This window comes from Canis lupus, chromosome 4, assembly GCF_048164855.1.
Source record: "Canis lupus baileyi chromosome 4, mCanLup2.hap1, whole genome shotgun sequence".
NCBI classification, from domain to species: Eukaryota; Metazoa; Chordata; class Mammalia; order Carnivora; family Canidae; genus Canis; species Canis lupus.
This window is the reverse complement of record NC_132841.1, coordinates 21,635,782-21,651,005: the sequence shown is the minus strand read 5'-3', so window position 1 is coordinate 21,651,005 and position 15,224 is coordinate 21,635,782. Positions and strand designations below refer to the sequence as shown.

General features: G+C 58.5%; 1 protein-coding gene across 9 annotated transcripts in view; it reads right to left on the bottom strand.

The window, feature by feature from the left end:
• COL13A1 (collagen type XIII alpha 1 chain) overlaps window positions 1-15,224 on the bottom strand; it is an 80,354-nt gene that overhangs the window by 49,355 nt on the left and 15,775 nt on the right. For all 9 annotated transcript variants that reach the window (XM_072823404.1, XM_072823405.1, XM_072823408.1 and 6 more), the window contains exons 7-12: window positions 14,643-14,669; window positions 10,095-10,121; window positions 9,974-10,000; window positions 9,068-9,094; window positions 6,052-6,117; window positions 2,344-2,451 (exon numbers count right to left, since the gene is read on the bottom strand). In XM_072823404.1, the coding sequence (XP_072679505.1) occupies window positions 2,344-2,451; window positions 6,052-6,117; window positions 9,068-9,094; window positions 9,974-10,000; window positions 10,095-10,121; window positions 14,643-14,669 (282 nt within the window). The remainder of the gene's footprint in view (window positions 1-2,343; window positions 2,452-6,051; window positions 6,118-9,067; window positions 9,095-9,973; window positions 10,001-10,094; window positions 10,122-14,642; window positions 14,670-15,224) is intronic.

Genomic DNA, 15,224 nt, shown 5'->3' with positions numbered 1-15,224 from the left:
CGGCCCAGGGTGCTGCGACCACAGCACTCAGCCATGGTGGGGGGATTGGGGGCAGGGGTGGGGGTGGCCCAGGGCCTGCGGGAGCCCAAGGGAGAGGCCAGGGCAGGCTGGCTCCACCGTGGTCTGGGGCAGAGGTCTGGGCAGCAAACACGGGCAGGAGAAAAGCAAGATGCCCAAGTCTGGGCTGTTTCAGTCGGCTTCAAAACATGCTTGCTGGTTTTTTTCTTTATAAACAACCTAACAAAGAAAACCACCTGGCTTGGGTTCAGTGCGTGGGAACCCAACATGTCTGGGCGGTAAGGGTCCTCAAAGAAGTGGATTTTGAGGAGTTTTTTTGGTTCTCTTGGTTTGGTTTGGTTTCATTCCCTAAATTTCACTTCCTTTCAGGTTTTCCACTTTCCCATCTACAAACCCATGGAAGTGAGACTAATCTTCCTCCTGGGATCCCACGACACAGCGATAGTTAACATCTATCACGGAGGTCAAGCTGGGCAGGAGGGCTGGCAAGTCAGGTTTCACACCGAGCTGAGCTGCCAAGCTGGGTGCCCCGGGTGGCCAGAGCTGTGGGCCAGCCTGGAGGGTCCCCGCACCGAGCCTCAGCATTGGCAGCTGGAGCAGCTGATGGGCCCAGGTGCGAGGCCGAGTGACCTGGAAGGTGGCCATCCTCGTGGAGGGCTGCCTGGCAGTGACATCGCTGACCTGGCCATTCCACCTCTGGGAATCTACTGCAGTGAAGGCATCAGAGATGCACACAAACATCTACGTTCAAGGATATATATTACAGAAGGGAGCTCATTACCTACTTGTAAATGGGCCCAGCAGCCCTACAATCCACACCATGGGAGACTCCTGCTCTAGGAAAGGGTGTGGTTTATGGTGTTGAGTGAAAAACATAACGGGACACAACCTGTTACCTTTTTCAGACTGTTACCAACCTGGAAGATGTTTACATGTGGATGTGTCTAAGGAGAAAAATGGAAGGGGGCCCTCCAAAATGTTAATGATGGTGAACTCTGGATATGGCAAAACAGACAATTTAAAGCTTTTTCTTTGTCTGTGTTCCAAATTTTTCATAATGCGTGGATGATGCTTTTGTCCTAAGAAAGAAAAACAGGGGGCGCCTGTGTGGCTCAGTGTCTGCCTTTGGCTCAGGTCGTGATCCCAGGATCCTGAGATTGAATCCCGCATCGGGCTCCCCCGAGGGAGCCTGCTTCTCCCTCTGCCTCTCTCTTTTTGTCTCTTATGAATAAATAAATAAAATCTTAAAAAAAAAGGAAAAATAGGTTTTTTTTTTCAGCCCAGTGAAATAAACACTATTAAACAGACTTCCCCCTTAACCCTGTCCCTGCCCGTGTTTGCTGCCCAGACCTCTGCCCCAGACCACGGTGGAGCCAGCCTGCCCTGGCCTCTCCCTTGGGCTCCCGCAGGCCCTGGGCCACCCCCACCCCTGCCCCCAATCCCCCCACCATGGCTGAGTGCTGTGGTCGCAGCACCCTGGGCCGAAGGAGACAGAAGGCTCCCTCGAAGGCTGGCAGGGCCAAGGGCAAAACCGACGCTCTGCTGAGCAAGGTCGGCTTCCTTCAGGAACATAGGACATTGGTCTTGGCTTTAAGACTGATAGAACCCATTTTCGGCAAAGAGGTCCAGGTGCCTGCTGAGTGATTCCCCTGCTCTGTTGCACCAAGTAGGCCGAGAGCGTGGGTCTTGGCCAGAGCTTGGAAACCCGATGGCTTAGTGGACACCCGACCTGACCTACTATTGCCTGAGTGTGGTCTCGCCTGGAGGGGGCACCTGTCCGCCCCCCTTGGCCCACAGTAGCCATCCGATCCTCAGGCTTGATCCGGTATCTCCCTGGCTTACTAGACATGCAGATTGGCTGGAAGGTGGCCCAAGACTGTAAAGCGCACATACAGCAGCAAAGGCATGTTCGTTAGGATGCCAGGTGGTCAGGTGTGCCCTTGCTATCTGCCTCAGAACCCACTGCCCCCAGCTCAGGTTCTCCTCCAGCTCAGGGGTCTGGGGACACCCATCAAAGGGTGGGCCCTGGGAACGTTCTTTCCAAGCTCCTTTCTGCTGAGGCTGAGAACGGGGCGGCCTCTGAAAGGCAATGACTGGACTTGAGGCCTGGCCCCAGAAGCTGGGTTTTCAGAACCAGAGCATAACAGGTGAACGGGGCCCAGTAACTTCTTACAGGAGCCACCCATGTCCAGTGGCCTTGCCAAGGTGTGGACCCTTTAGTGGGGACCCAGGTTCTTATCAGTTATGCACGGTTTGGATGCTTCCAGAGAATTTTTGGATAACTCTTGGGAGAGGAGGTGGTAGAGAGAGAAAGGGAAAACTTACGGGTGGCCCCATGGGCCCTGGCAGTCCCGGGTACCCCAGAGGTCCGCTTGGTCCAGGGGGGCCTGGTGGCCCTGGTGGGCCTTGGATACCGGCCTGGCCCTGTTCACCCTGATGTTGGTGAAAACGAGAGTTAGAGGGAGAGCCCCAGGGCTGGGGAGCGGCTCCCACCCCAGTGCCATGCACCCAGTGAAGGCCCCATCAGGGGCTCTGGTGGGAAGGTGGTGTGGCGTGATGGTGATGATGCTGTGGTGGTGACTGCATGCAGGGACCAGTGGCAGCAAGGAGACGGCCAAGACATGAGGCCCCCGAGAGGAAGGGTCCAGGGAGGACCTGCTGCACAAGCAGCTGGTCCTAGAGCAAGAACCCTGCAGGGGGCAGGGGTAGAGGAGTGAGCAAGATGACCCTGCCCGACCGTGGGCATGCTCCGGGCCTGGTCAGATAGCCGGGGTCCAGTCCACGTGGTCCTCAGCCTGGCCTGCCTCGGCCCCTCCCTCCGCGTGGCCAGTCACATCCTCTCTCTGGGCCGGGCCTCCCAGGCTTTGAGTGAGAGCAGCGGTCCCCTATTTCCAGCCGCAGCATTTTGCTGTCTGATTCTCTGGCCCCGAGTGTCAAAGGAGGCCCTTGGGTCAGAGGCCACAGAAGTTGGTCTGGCTCACTAGACAATTGGGCAAGAGCTCTTGTGTAAAAACATTTGGACTGGGGGCTTCTGATGTCACACTGGGAGCCCTGGCACTCGAGGCCTGCATTCTGGCGGGGGCCACCCCCCCTCCCCGTAAGTGACAGAGGCAGGCTGACTCCCCGCTTCCCCATCCTCTCTGCAGGCTGCCTGCTTCTGTCACTTACGTCATCTGTGCTTGGCCTCAGACAACAATTGAGTTGGCAACCCTGAGCTGATTGAGTTTTGGGAACTATAAAGGACTGTATGCCTGTCGGGGGTCCCCATTAGCATTCTTGTGCCCTGCCCCCACTCCTCAGGCAGCTGCTCTGAGCCCAGCCCCTGTCACCCACCGTGCCCGTGTCCAGGATGGGCCGAGGGCCCAGAGAGCTAGGGGTGGCATCGTGTTCCCTCAGGAAGAGGAGAGAGCCTGGTCCATGTGACCCACATTGTGGGGCCGGGGGCCAACCGGAGTCATCCTAGATCTGGACCAAAGCTGTCATGTTACTTTCTAAGTGACCTCTCCGGGGACCGTCTGGGCTCAGCTCCTATGAGAAGAGGCCCATCCCTGCAGACAGACTGAGGCAGAACCACCTGGCAGGCATGCGAGCTCCGGGCTGGGATGTGGGGGGACACAGGCGGCCGGAGCTGCAGGCCGGCCAGCCTTCTCGGTGTGCTCCCAGTGACCCTCTGTGACCCTCCTACCGTCTGTAGGAACGGGGGAGCCGAGGATGCCTGCTGCAACCCCACGGGAGGAAAAGATGAGGAGAAACAGGGGTGGGCAACCTCAGAACGAGAACTGTTGGGTTCCAGCAGCTGCTGCCTGAGCCTCCCTGGGCCGGGACATCCTCGCCCGGATGGCACCCAGCATGGTCATGCTGGGGCCCGGGCTTCATCCTGCCGTACCCTCTGAGAAGCCACGCGAGGGAGGGCACAGGGTGCCCGTGGTGGAGGAGGCAGGGGCAGCCTGGGTCACGAGTCCCATTTCACAGAAGAGAAAACGGGCTCAGAGAAGGTGAGCTCCCTGACTGAGGTCACGTGGAGAATTTGTGGGGAGCCAGGTCCCAAACCCGGAACTCCACACTGTTCCTACTCGTTCCAAATAAGCCCCCAGAAAAAACTACTCACTGTCCAACTTTCTGCACTTTGGAAATGGCCTCCAACACCATCTGCTAAGTACATCATATTTCATATAGTTTCCTCTTTCAGCAAATGTTAGGCCAGTGTTTAAGCACCTTACAGAGCCTGTAAAATCAATATTGCTTTATTGATAGGAAATGGGCAGGCCTTTTTACGTCCTGTGATGGGCGACCGCAGAAAAACCCTTTTCTCCAGGCACGATCCACGGCGGGTGGGGAAGGGGCCCCTATGCTTCCCTCTCTACTTTGGAAACCAGATCAGGGCAGCACAGAAAGTTCTGGCGCTCCCACGCCCTGCCCTTGAAAAGGGAGACAGTGACGTGCAGTGGCCTGGATGGGATCCTGGGCACCCTCTCGATTTCTTCATCCGTAAGGTGGGCGTGATTATGATGGCACCTGCGCCGCCCGCTGGCCGGTGTGACATGACACCAGATAATCCATGTGGCATTCTTACCGCAGCGCCTGGAGCCCAGCGAGGCTTAACGAACAGCATCTAACGTAACTAAGGCCAGGAGGTGGCTCCTGGGGGCCGAGGTGAATGGCCAGTGTGAGGGCAAGGGCAGCTCTTCTGGAATGGGGTCTGACACAGGTAGGGGGGGTGACAGGGGGCTGCTGGTGCTTCTCTGAGCTGCCGGTGGGCCCCCTGAAGAGCCGTGCCTGGAGTAAGCCTTGGGAGCACATGGAGGCTCTCGAGGATTTGGCTGCTGTAATGGGATATGCAGGCTCGGGTGGCACACGCGTCACGTGGCCCTCTGTATTTTTAGCTGTTAATTGGAGTGATTCTTCAGCCTTGTTCAATCAGGTGCCTGAACCGCTGGCCCCTGGGCTCCTGACTCCTGAGTGTGGCCAGATGGTGGCTCCGGGCCCTGCCGTCGGGCTTTCAGAGAGCATCTCGGAGCCCTGCCCCTTCCAGCATCCCCTCGGCCCTGGGGGTCACCTAACTCCCGCACAGCGTGAGGAAGGCTGGGGTGTAAGTGGCGGCCGTGGGCTGCCCGGCCCAGAATCAAGCTGCAATGCCTGTGCCTGGGTCCCTGGCTCTGCGGTCTCTTGTTTTCTGTTCTTTGTAACCTGGCCCTACCCTAGCCTCCTTGGGTTCGTAAGGCAGGGAGAAGGAAGCAGTTGCTCACAACGATTACACCTGTTGGTTGTGGGCTACATTCCCTCGGCAAATTCCCTCACTCCTCAAACTCAGATTACAAGTGATCAAGTGCTAAGCAATCCATTTCTAAATATAAAGGGTGTAGTCCAATGGAGACCACAAATGTGGGGTCTGAAGACCTGGTTGCCGGGTTCCCATTCTGCCTCTCGCTGCTTGTGTGACCTTGGGCACAAATTCACTCCTCTGAGCCTCAATTTAATAATAGCAGGAGCTATCCCAAGTGCTTTGCACACACCGTAGCTCTTCGCAGCAGGGACCCTTAATGTCCCCATTTGACAAATGAAAAAGCGGAGGCACAGAGAGGTTAGGCAATTTGCTCCCAACCCCGCAGCTAATGAGAGTCACAGAAGCTGGGTGCTCTGCAGTGTACTGGGTGTGTGACCTCGGGCAACCGACTGGGTGTCTCTGAACTTTGCCTTTCTCATCTGCGAAATGAGCATGATCGTGCCTAAGCCATAAAGTGGTCGGAGGAATGAGGCGAGCTCGGCCCTGTGAGACCCGGCACCCTGCGCTGCTGTTGCTGCTGACGGCTCTGGGGAGCCGTGGCGTGTGCCAGTGGGGGGACCTCCTGGGCTCGGGCCTCGTGTGTTTCCACATCTGTGCCATTCACGGGGCCAGTTTTGTCTAATTGAATCGAACTGAAGTAGAGTGAGGTCCTGGCTTTCTCTCCAGCCCCAGCTGGCCCGTCGGGGCCCGGAGCCCTGCCAAGCCCCCGGGGAAGCCACGCGTGGTCCCGACAAAGGGACGGTGTCTACCTGGAAGGTCCGTCTTTTTATGACTGGGGGTGGAGCCAGTCGCACAGAATTGAGGAGAGGCAGCAGCTGAGGAGAAAGATGAGTTGGAAGGCCAGAGGGCAAAGGCCAAAGATCGCAGATGCTCAGAAGGATGCCGAATGTCGCCAGGAAGGCAGGGTGGCCAAGTGGGAGGGGAGGAGAGGAAGAGAAAAGAGTGATTAGCGAGCATGAGGCGCAGGGAGGGAAGGTGTGGGTGGGCCCTCTCGCCGTCTAGGGGCGCAGCGCCGAGCCTGCCCTTGGACGGCACACGGTCCCCTGGGGTGTTGGCCAGCAGCACCCCCGACTGGGAGAGTGGCCCCCCTCGGCTGGGCCACAGAGGCCCCTGGCACACAGCCCACCATTGCGCTGTCGGCCCCTCGTCTGTCCCTGGCGGTGGACGGGGGCAGCAGAGGCAGAGGCTCGGGAGGGACCCACAGGACCAGCTAAATTGGGACTTGAGGCCAGGCTGGTGTGTGGCAAACTCTGGGCTCTTTTTTTGGTTGAACGAGAAAGGCTAGCGTCAGCGAATCTGGGGAGGATGGTCACGGGCAGTGCCAAGTCGGGCTCCCGGGGGCTGAGCCGGCCGAGGGTGTGGCCAGTGTGGGCACGAGCTAAGTGCTTCTGAGGTCTCTCCGTGCACCCCCCCGCCACCCCCCCCTCCCCGGGGCTGGTGGGTTTGGAAAATAAAGGCTGGGCAAAGATGTCTCCAGCATGTTCAACCACTTTTTTGGGGCAGGCAACTTTCAATCACATTAGCTACTGTGATCTTCATTTCTGGACATTCTCGTTGCTTCCAGCCTCTCTGAGCACCCCAGGGCTTCAGGAAGCAGTTGGAGGCTGTGTGACAAGGGTGGCGTATCATTGACCCCTTGTTTTCGAAAGCATTTTACCTCACACGAGGCCCCTGGGATGAGTGTTAGGACCCGGGGGCCCACCTGGACTGAGACCTGGGAGCCTGCTGTGGCCTTTCCGGGTCCTGCTGCCTTGAGGGGCAGCGGCTGCCCCGAGAGCCCCACTGCTTCCCGCCGTGGGGCCTGGGGACGTGCAATGTTGGGTTCTGTGTCCAGGGAGCCTCTCAGCAGAGAGGGGCCCGCAGACCTTCCAGAAGCCACAAACCTTCAGGGTAATGATCTGGTTGGAGCGCAGAGCCGAAAGGGTGCTGCTCAGGTGCTCCTGGCATGGGAGGGGACGGAGGTGGCAGAGACAGGGCGACCGGGGCGTGAGTGCCAGAGCCCACAGACACCAGCTGCCTGTTCCCTGTCCCGGGGTACTCCACGCCCCACTCCCCCCTTCTTTCACCCCCTCCCTGGGATGCTACAGGCTGGAGCAGAGGCAGGATCTCTGGTTAGCTCTTGGAGCAGAGGCAGGATCCTGGAGGCCTGCCACCCCCGTCATGCCTGCAGACCCCTCAGAACACCAACAGACCATTCTCCCTAGATGCTCCCTGCTTTCCTACCCACTTCCAGATCAACAGGGGGTGCCAGCTGCCTTGCCCTGTCCAAATCGGCTCTCACCCCTGCCTGACTTGGTCTCTAACCCTGCCACAGTCATAGCTTTGCTGCACTCTGTGGCCAAGATGCTTCTGGAGGCTTCCATCACTGCTCTCTCTCTCTCTCTGTCTCTCGTTGAATCGAGGGGCAGAGAGCCTCCCCACCTCCACTCCTCCTCCCCCGCACTCACTAAGGACGGATGACACACCGCCAACATGTCTGCTGTCGTGTTGTCTTTTGTGCTGGGGGATGCTGTCTTTCTTTCGGGTAACATAACAATCCTGTGAGTCCATCGTTTCAAATAAACACAGCTGACCTTCTATTATTGTATCAGGATCAGGCTGGCCGGAACACCAGCGCCCCTGCGTTCCTGGAGCACATGTCGCTGACAGGCTAGCTCTGTCTGCGTGGCCACCGGCCTGCGCCCCCTGCCCAGAGCCCAACCCAGCTTTGGCCTCAACCCCCAATCCCCACTGCTTATGTTGAAGACCGCCTGCAGCCTCTCCCCAGGAGCCCAGGAACTCCGGGGTCAGAGTCCAAGTGGCTGGATGCTGCTGGCAAGGCCCTCCCAGTGGCCCTCTATAGCCAGGTCGACTCTAGGCCTGACTCTAGTCCCCTTGCCTGATGGGGGTGGCAGCCAGGGAAGCCACACTGTGCGTGTGTTTCTGGGCACAATGAGGCCCATGGTGTAGGGCTGGGCACCCAAAGATCCTAGGGTCTGAGAGCAATATGTTTCTGGTCCCAGGTCTTACTGGAAGGCCCACATCTTTGCCCTCTGTGTTCCAAGAATGCCCTCCTGCTATTATGTTTGTAGCTTCCTAATAGGACTACAGCAGGCTTTGGGCCCTATATCCTGGGGAAAAGCAAGGAAAAGGAAGGAGCTAGGGCATGGGGGTGACTGGGAGGCCATCCCAGCCCAGAGAGTCCCCACTCTGCTTGGAGAAGGCCTCCTCTATTCCTAAGGAGGCAAAGCAGAGACTTTATCCTTGAACTGATAGAGCCAGCCCCCAGTTATCTCCCACCATTGAGGTCTGGGTCATCTGCAACAATGACTAAGCTGAAAGTCCCTCTGATTCAGCCGGGGCAGGAAGCCAGGCATGCACACCCGGTCACACACACACACACACACACACACACACACACACACGCGGGGCAGGGAGTCAGACTCACAGACTCACACAAGCTGCACAGCCCTACAGAGGGCGCGGTGTGCAGAGAGTCGCAGGACCAGATACCCGGAGTTCCAGTACGCACACGCTGGGAGGCTTGCGGGCCAGCCAGCACAGGGGCACATGCACAGAGACGTGCACGGGCGGGCGGACGTGAGCCCTGGAGACCAGCCCTGCACAAGCGCGCTGCTGACCACCAGGCACACTCCAGGGCTGGGGGACGGCCACCCCCACGGCCACTGCTCTGGCCAACCTCTGTGGGTGCTGGGGGCCCCAGGGAGACGAGGCTGAGCTGGGGGCTGTGCCCAGGGGATGGATCAGTGTCAGGGGTTCACTTACCCGATGTGGGTACTCTCCACACTGCCCCTGGGGAAGGGAGGGAAGCAGAGGACCGTGTTAGGCACTCTGGGGAAATTGTGCCTCAGAGGCATCCTCAGGACCTGGGGACATACCACACGTACTCATCCCCCCCCCCCCCCCCCCCCCCCCGCCCACCAGCCCTGCTCTGGTCCTGGACTAAACTCTCTGAGGCAGGAGATCAAACTCACTCCCTCCCGCTGGCTGGCAGCGGGGAAGACCCCTGAGGCCTGCCTGGACATGGTCCCGTGGGACGTGGGACACAGGGCAGGATTCTCCTGCCATATCCCACTTGCCATGACCGCATTCAGGAGTTATGTTCCATGCCTGGCTGGCGGTATCTTCCATAAAAGGTCAAACCTCTGGGTGGGTCCATCGCACTGCCCCAAGCAGGAGCCTCTGGATGGGAAGTGCAGACACGGAGGGGGGCTGTGGGCATGGACCCCTCGGAGATGCCTTCTCTGAGGTTGGGGGTGCCAGGTGCACCCAGCAGAGTGTGCAGGGTGAGCCCAGCAGAGTGTCCATGAGAAATTTAAGGAGATGGCAAATGTATGAGGCCAAGAAGGGAACCAGGTGAGTGGTTTACAAATGGACACCTCAAAATCCTAGAGGCCCGTGGGGATGCATCAGGGAGCACCCTGGGTGTACGTGCAGGAGGGGCAGAGAAGGAGTCTGAGGGGCCAGGCTCCTAGCCTCCCCTCCTCCCGAGGAGAGAACATCACCCAGAACACCCTCCCTCTTGTCTCTCATCCACCGCAGCATCACCAGGGATGCCCTGGTCCTGTTAATGAATACTAACATCCGAAAACCATCGCTTTGGACTGCTTTCTACATTTAGGGAGGCTGTTTCCTATGATGAAAATTCTAGAAAACCTCCATCAGGCTTACCTTTTCTCCTTTTTGTCCTGGAGGTCCCTATGAAGAGACAGAAAAGGCAGTTAGAAAGTGAAGCGAAGGCCACAGGGGCCCGAAACCTCCCTGCTGAGGAACATTAGGGCGAGGTACCAACCGGCTGTCCTCGGGGACCCGTCAGGCCCTGCAGGGAAGAAACACACAGAGGTCAGTGGGCGCGCAGAGGGCAGGCAGGATCAGAGATGCGCGGGGCGTGCTGGGGGCCGGGGCTTGCAGGGAATGCACGGAGTCCTGAAGGCTGGGCTCCTACCACCCATGGCCTGTGCTCCTGTGCCCAGGATGTTCTAGGTGATGTGGCCTGTACACCAAGTCTCAGCTTCTTCCTCCGTCAATGGGAGTGACTCAGGGTGCCCTGGGCCCCTGTGGGGAAGCCCAGGGGCCTTCCCTCCTCTTCCTCCTCTCCATCACCCTCTCATGGGCTGGCTGTGAAGGGGGCTGCATGTACACATCAAGTGGTGCTCTGCTGCTGTGGGCTGCCCTGCCTCATGCATGCCCATCTCCTCCCCTCATGGGGCCAAGAAGTAGAGGTCGAAAGCCTCTAGGAGACCCTGGCCCATTCTATCTTCTGCCTAGCACTGCCTCAGCAGGAAACCCACCGAGTCAGAAGGGCTTTGGGGTATGCGCAGTGGAGGGGGGTGCTGGGGGCGATGCTGCTGACACATGGGGCCTTTGGAGAAACCTTTGGTGAAGAGAGGGAGCAGGGAGCTGGTGACCTAAGCCATGTTCTGGGCCCCTGAGAGGAACACAAGGGGCCTTGGGGCACCCTCTGGGGTGTCTTGTCAAGTTTGTAGGGCTGAGAAAGAAGCCTGGGGTCAGGGTGGACCCTAGTACTTTGAGGAGGACACAGGGTTCAGCTGGCTGTCTCAGGAGCTGACCCGAGGCTGGTGTGGAGGAAGAGGGGATACTTTGAGGACGCGCTCTGAGGCAGGCTTTCAGTATGAGCCGAACCCACACCCGCACTGGCCCATGGAGAAGACGCTCGCGTCAGCTCCGCTTCCCAGACGAGGTGATGGAGACAGGGCCCTGCAGCCCAGTGAGTGGTGGCGCTGGGACGAAAGCCCAGGTTTGCTGACTGCAAAGGCCCAGCTGTTTCCTCTCACCCACACTCTCTGAACTGGGCCCCTGAAGGCAGGGCTTCTAGACTTGGCTGGAGCCACGGGCAGTGCTCTGCCCCTGGGGCCCAGAGGTCCCTTCCAGCCACCATCCTGGGCTCCTGTGAGGATCCATCTGCTGCACCAGCCTCTTTGGGGTTGAAAGAACTCAGGATCTCCTGGGAAGGGCCCATGTGGGTGGGAAAAGAGCCTCTCTTGTCCCTGACTTGTCAATGGGACCAACCAACAACCTGGGAAATTTTCACGATGGGAGGGGACAAGTGGCCTTTGGGACAATCCATGGGGCATCACAGCCCATGTGGCTGACCATGTGTTCAGCGCAAGGCCAGCAGAGTGTGATGCATGGCAGGGAAGCAGCCTGCACGTGACCGGCCACCCCCTCTCATGATGAACAGAGGCATATGATGAGGAGGGGAGGGCCCGCGGCTGAAGAAAGCCATACAAAGGTTTGGGGCTGCAGGGACTTGCAGGGTGCAATCCAGATGTCCCAGATGGTGGCCCGTGTCACAACAGTGGTCCCCAGAGGTATTATTGTGTTGCTGCCACACAGTTTTATTTCAATGAATTGCCAACATTTAAGAGCAAGGAGAGTATGACACGAGTCTGGATTTCAAGTTTCTCTTAAATATTTCAAGGCCCAACCACACATGGCACCAATTAGCTCTTGCTGAATAGTGGCTGCCCCTTTAAGATAGGTCACGGGTGATGCGCTAGGGCGCTTGTCCTGCCTCCCGTCTGCTCTGCTGGGCACTGTTGTGAGCACTTGGTGTGAATGAACTCCTCCCACCCTTAGGGCAGCCCTGAGCAGTGGGAGAAGATGTGCATTCAGGGTCCCGGCTCTCCTTGATGGCACTTGTGGGATCCCCAATCCTGTCCACACCTTTCCTTAGGTTCTGGGGGCTCCTATGGGGTGGGTGGGCTGGGGGTGATCCCCTTTGGAAGTGAGGACAGAGGGTAAGCATGTGAGAGTGAGCCCCAGCCCCCCATGTTGGATGCCTAGCAGAGGGGGAGCCATCTGGGGATGGAGGTGAGTGGGAGAAAGACAGATGATAAGCAGGCCAAGATAATTACACTAGACAGTGTGTTGAATTAATAGCGCGGGGTTCCTGTGCCAAGCCAAACAGAAGCCTAATGGTTCCGTGGCCTGTCAGATTTTGACGGATGACTGAGAGGCAGACAGAGGATCTATCACACTGATGCGGGCTCACGGGACAAGGGATGGCCTCTTCCTTTCCCCCCTGGGTTAGCTCCGGACAGGGGGACACATGGGTCGTTCAGTTGGGTGGGGCAGACAGATGGCAGAGGAGGAGCCCCGTAGAAGCGTTCCTCTCCTTCAGGACAAAGGGCTCTGCAGCAGAAAGGAGGTGTGGTGCGATCCCACCACATGGGGCTCAATCCCAGCTCCATCATTTAGAAGCTGGGTAGCCTTGGGCAACATACTCAGCCACTCTGTGCCTCCATCTCCCCTTTCGTCGAGTGGGGATAATAAGCTGCTGTGAGGATTACACAAGAGTGCCTAGCTGACCGTTACTATTACTTCTGGGTTGCCACGGACTGTGTTATGGCAGGGCCAGGCCACTAGGAAGGGGAAGAAGGTGGCAGGGAAGGGTTGAGGGAACAAGGGCCCCAAACTCCTGGCATCTAAACCCCTGTGCCTCTAGAACAATGGCAGCATGGAAGTGTTCCTGTCTTAGTCTCCACCGCTTCGTGCATGTGCACTGCCATGCTGGGAACAGGGGAGGGGCAGCAGGACATGCACCTGCAGTGGGGGTGGCTGTGACGGGCAGGAAAGCTGGCTGGGCACCTGGATTCCAAAGCCAGCTCTTCTGCCCATGGCCTCCAGAACCCCACTACCCTTTTCCCAGTTCTGTGGATGTTTTCAGCACTTGCCTGCCCCAGGGCCTTTGCACATGCTGCTCTCCCATGTCCAGAATGCTCCTTCCCATTCCTTTTTCTCTTTGTGAAACCCTCATCCCTCGGGCCCCAGTTGAAGCCTTTGTCAGAAAGCCTCTCTGACCCTCAGCCTGGGTGAGGTGCTGTTACACGGAGGTTTCTCAGGCTAACCGGCACAGCACTGATTGCCAAGGCGGTTTGTTAATTATGTGAGTGGTTATTTAATACCTGCTCCCCCAGTAGACGGTGAGCTACAGGACGGCAAGGACAGTGTCTTTCTGACTCCTGTCTCTACCCCTGGCACCTGGCTCAGTGCCCAGCATAGCGCAGATACTCCCTAAGAATGTGTTAAGGGGAAGGCAGGAGGCAGGGAAATAGGGCAGGAGAGAGGGGAAAGAAGGAGGGAGAAAGGCAATGAAATGTGGAGGGAAGGACCTAGAGAATTGGGTTCGGATTCTGTTTCTGATGCTCTCTAGCTGTGTGACTTCAGGCAAGTTACTTAGACTCTCTGAACTTTCGTTTCCGCAGCTGTCAAGTGGCTACTACTAGTAGGACCTGGGGCCCAGGCTTAGGCTGAGCATAGAGGAGGTTAGACATGCATAGTGCCCAGCCCCGTGCCCACCACATAGAAAACCCTCAATTATGTTAGCTGGGCCTGAGTCGACGGGACAGGTGGAAGCCCAGAGGCAGCTGAGCTTCCAAGGGTCCCACACAATTTAGGGGGAGCTAGGGTGAAGGCTGGGGCTCCCTTCCCATCCACAAAGTTGGCCACCTCTTGCAGCAGGCAGGGTTCTGGCCTCCTGCGCTGTGGCTGTGCCCCACTTGTGAGTGGAAAGTGTCCTCATGTCTGCCCTTGGAGCAGGACAGGCACTGAGCCGGCCTGGACGGGGAGCCGGGGAGCCTGCCGTGCCAGTCTCACCGCCCTGCACATTCCAGACCCTTCTGCAGGAGGTGGGACCTCACACTGTAGAGGTGACCACCCTGGAAGGCAGCCCAGGGAGCTGGCCCATCTACTCCTAATGGCCCATCTGTCCCCGTCCCCAGAGAACTGGCTGCCTCCCCTGCAGTGGGTGGCCCCTGACAAGGGGAGGCTTTCCCTTCTGGAAGGAGTAGCCTGGAGGAGTTGTAGGGACAGAAAATTTCTTTAAAAGGCTTTGCAGAGGTGAAAGGGGTTAGGGGGAAGGTGGGGGCAACCGTCCCCTTCTCCAAGTCTGCTTGATGCCCAGCAGGGACAGGAGTGCCTGGAGCCCTGGGGCCGCCCAGAGCGGGGTGCGGGTGTAGAGAAAGTGCTCAATGGGCTCCTCACACCCCCAGTGCGAGGACGGGGGACCAAATGTAAACTCAACCCCAAGGCAGAGGCAGAGACCTGTGGCAGTTTGGGAGCACCAGCCTCTTCCTCTGTGGAGCACTGGTGGTACTGAACTCTCTCTGGACCTCCTTTTCCTCATTTTTCAGGTGGAAAAGCCCCCTGCCCACCTCTCCTCCCTGTGTTGATGTGAGGACGCTAGGGAGTGACGATGGGGGCAGCCATAGGACTGTCCCTGTGGGTCCCCTGTGCCGGGTGGCGCTTGGCCGCGGCCCACGAGGGCCAGGCTGACCTCTCCACCCCTCAAGGGAAGGCAGGAAAGCTGGGGTCTTACCATCTCCCCTTTGGGTCCGGGGTGGCCCTGGAAGGAGAAGAGCGTGAGAGCCAGGTAGGCTGCAGCCCAGAAGCCCCTGCCTGCCCCCTTCCTCACCCGCCGCTCATTGTGCACACATCTTTCCTCCTCCCCAGTTCTCTGGCTCCCAGTCCTGGGCCCGCTGGCTCAGGTGGGGCATCTGCTTGTTGCCCTTCGCTGGGTCTTACTAGCAGCTGCCAGCCCCTGCAGAGCCCCTGCCCCAGGCGCACACCCGGGGGAGGTGGAGGGATGCCGGGGCCTGGGAGCTGAGTGCAAATGGCCTCCAGACCCCTCGTGGTGCTTAGCTCTGGTCTGCAGTGGGGGATGGACCAGACGGGTGACCAGGCCCTCATCTGGAGGATGCCAGCTGCTTGGGGGGAGAAGTGAGTGCATAGAGCTGGGCTTGGCACCCCCTGCCTTCCCTTGTAATCTCTGAGGGCATCAGAGGGGTCGAGCTCTCCCCAGCTCACTCTTTCCTAGGAGTGGGCAGGGGTCTCCTTTCCCCCATGAACATTGGGGTCTAGGGTCCAAGTCCAAAGGATTAAAATGGACAGAGACAGGAGC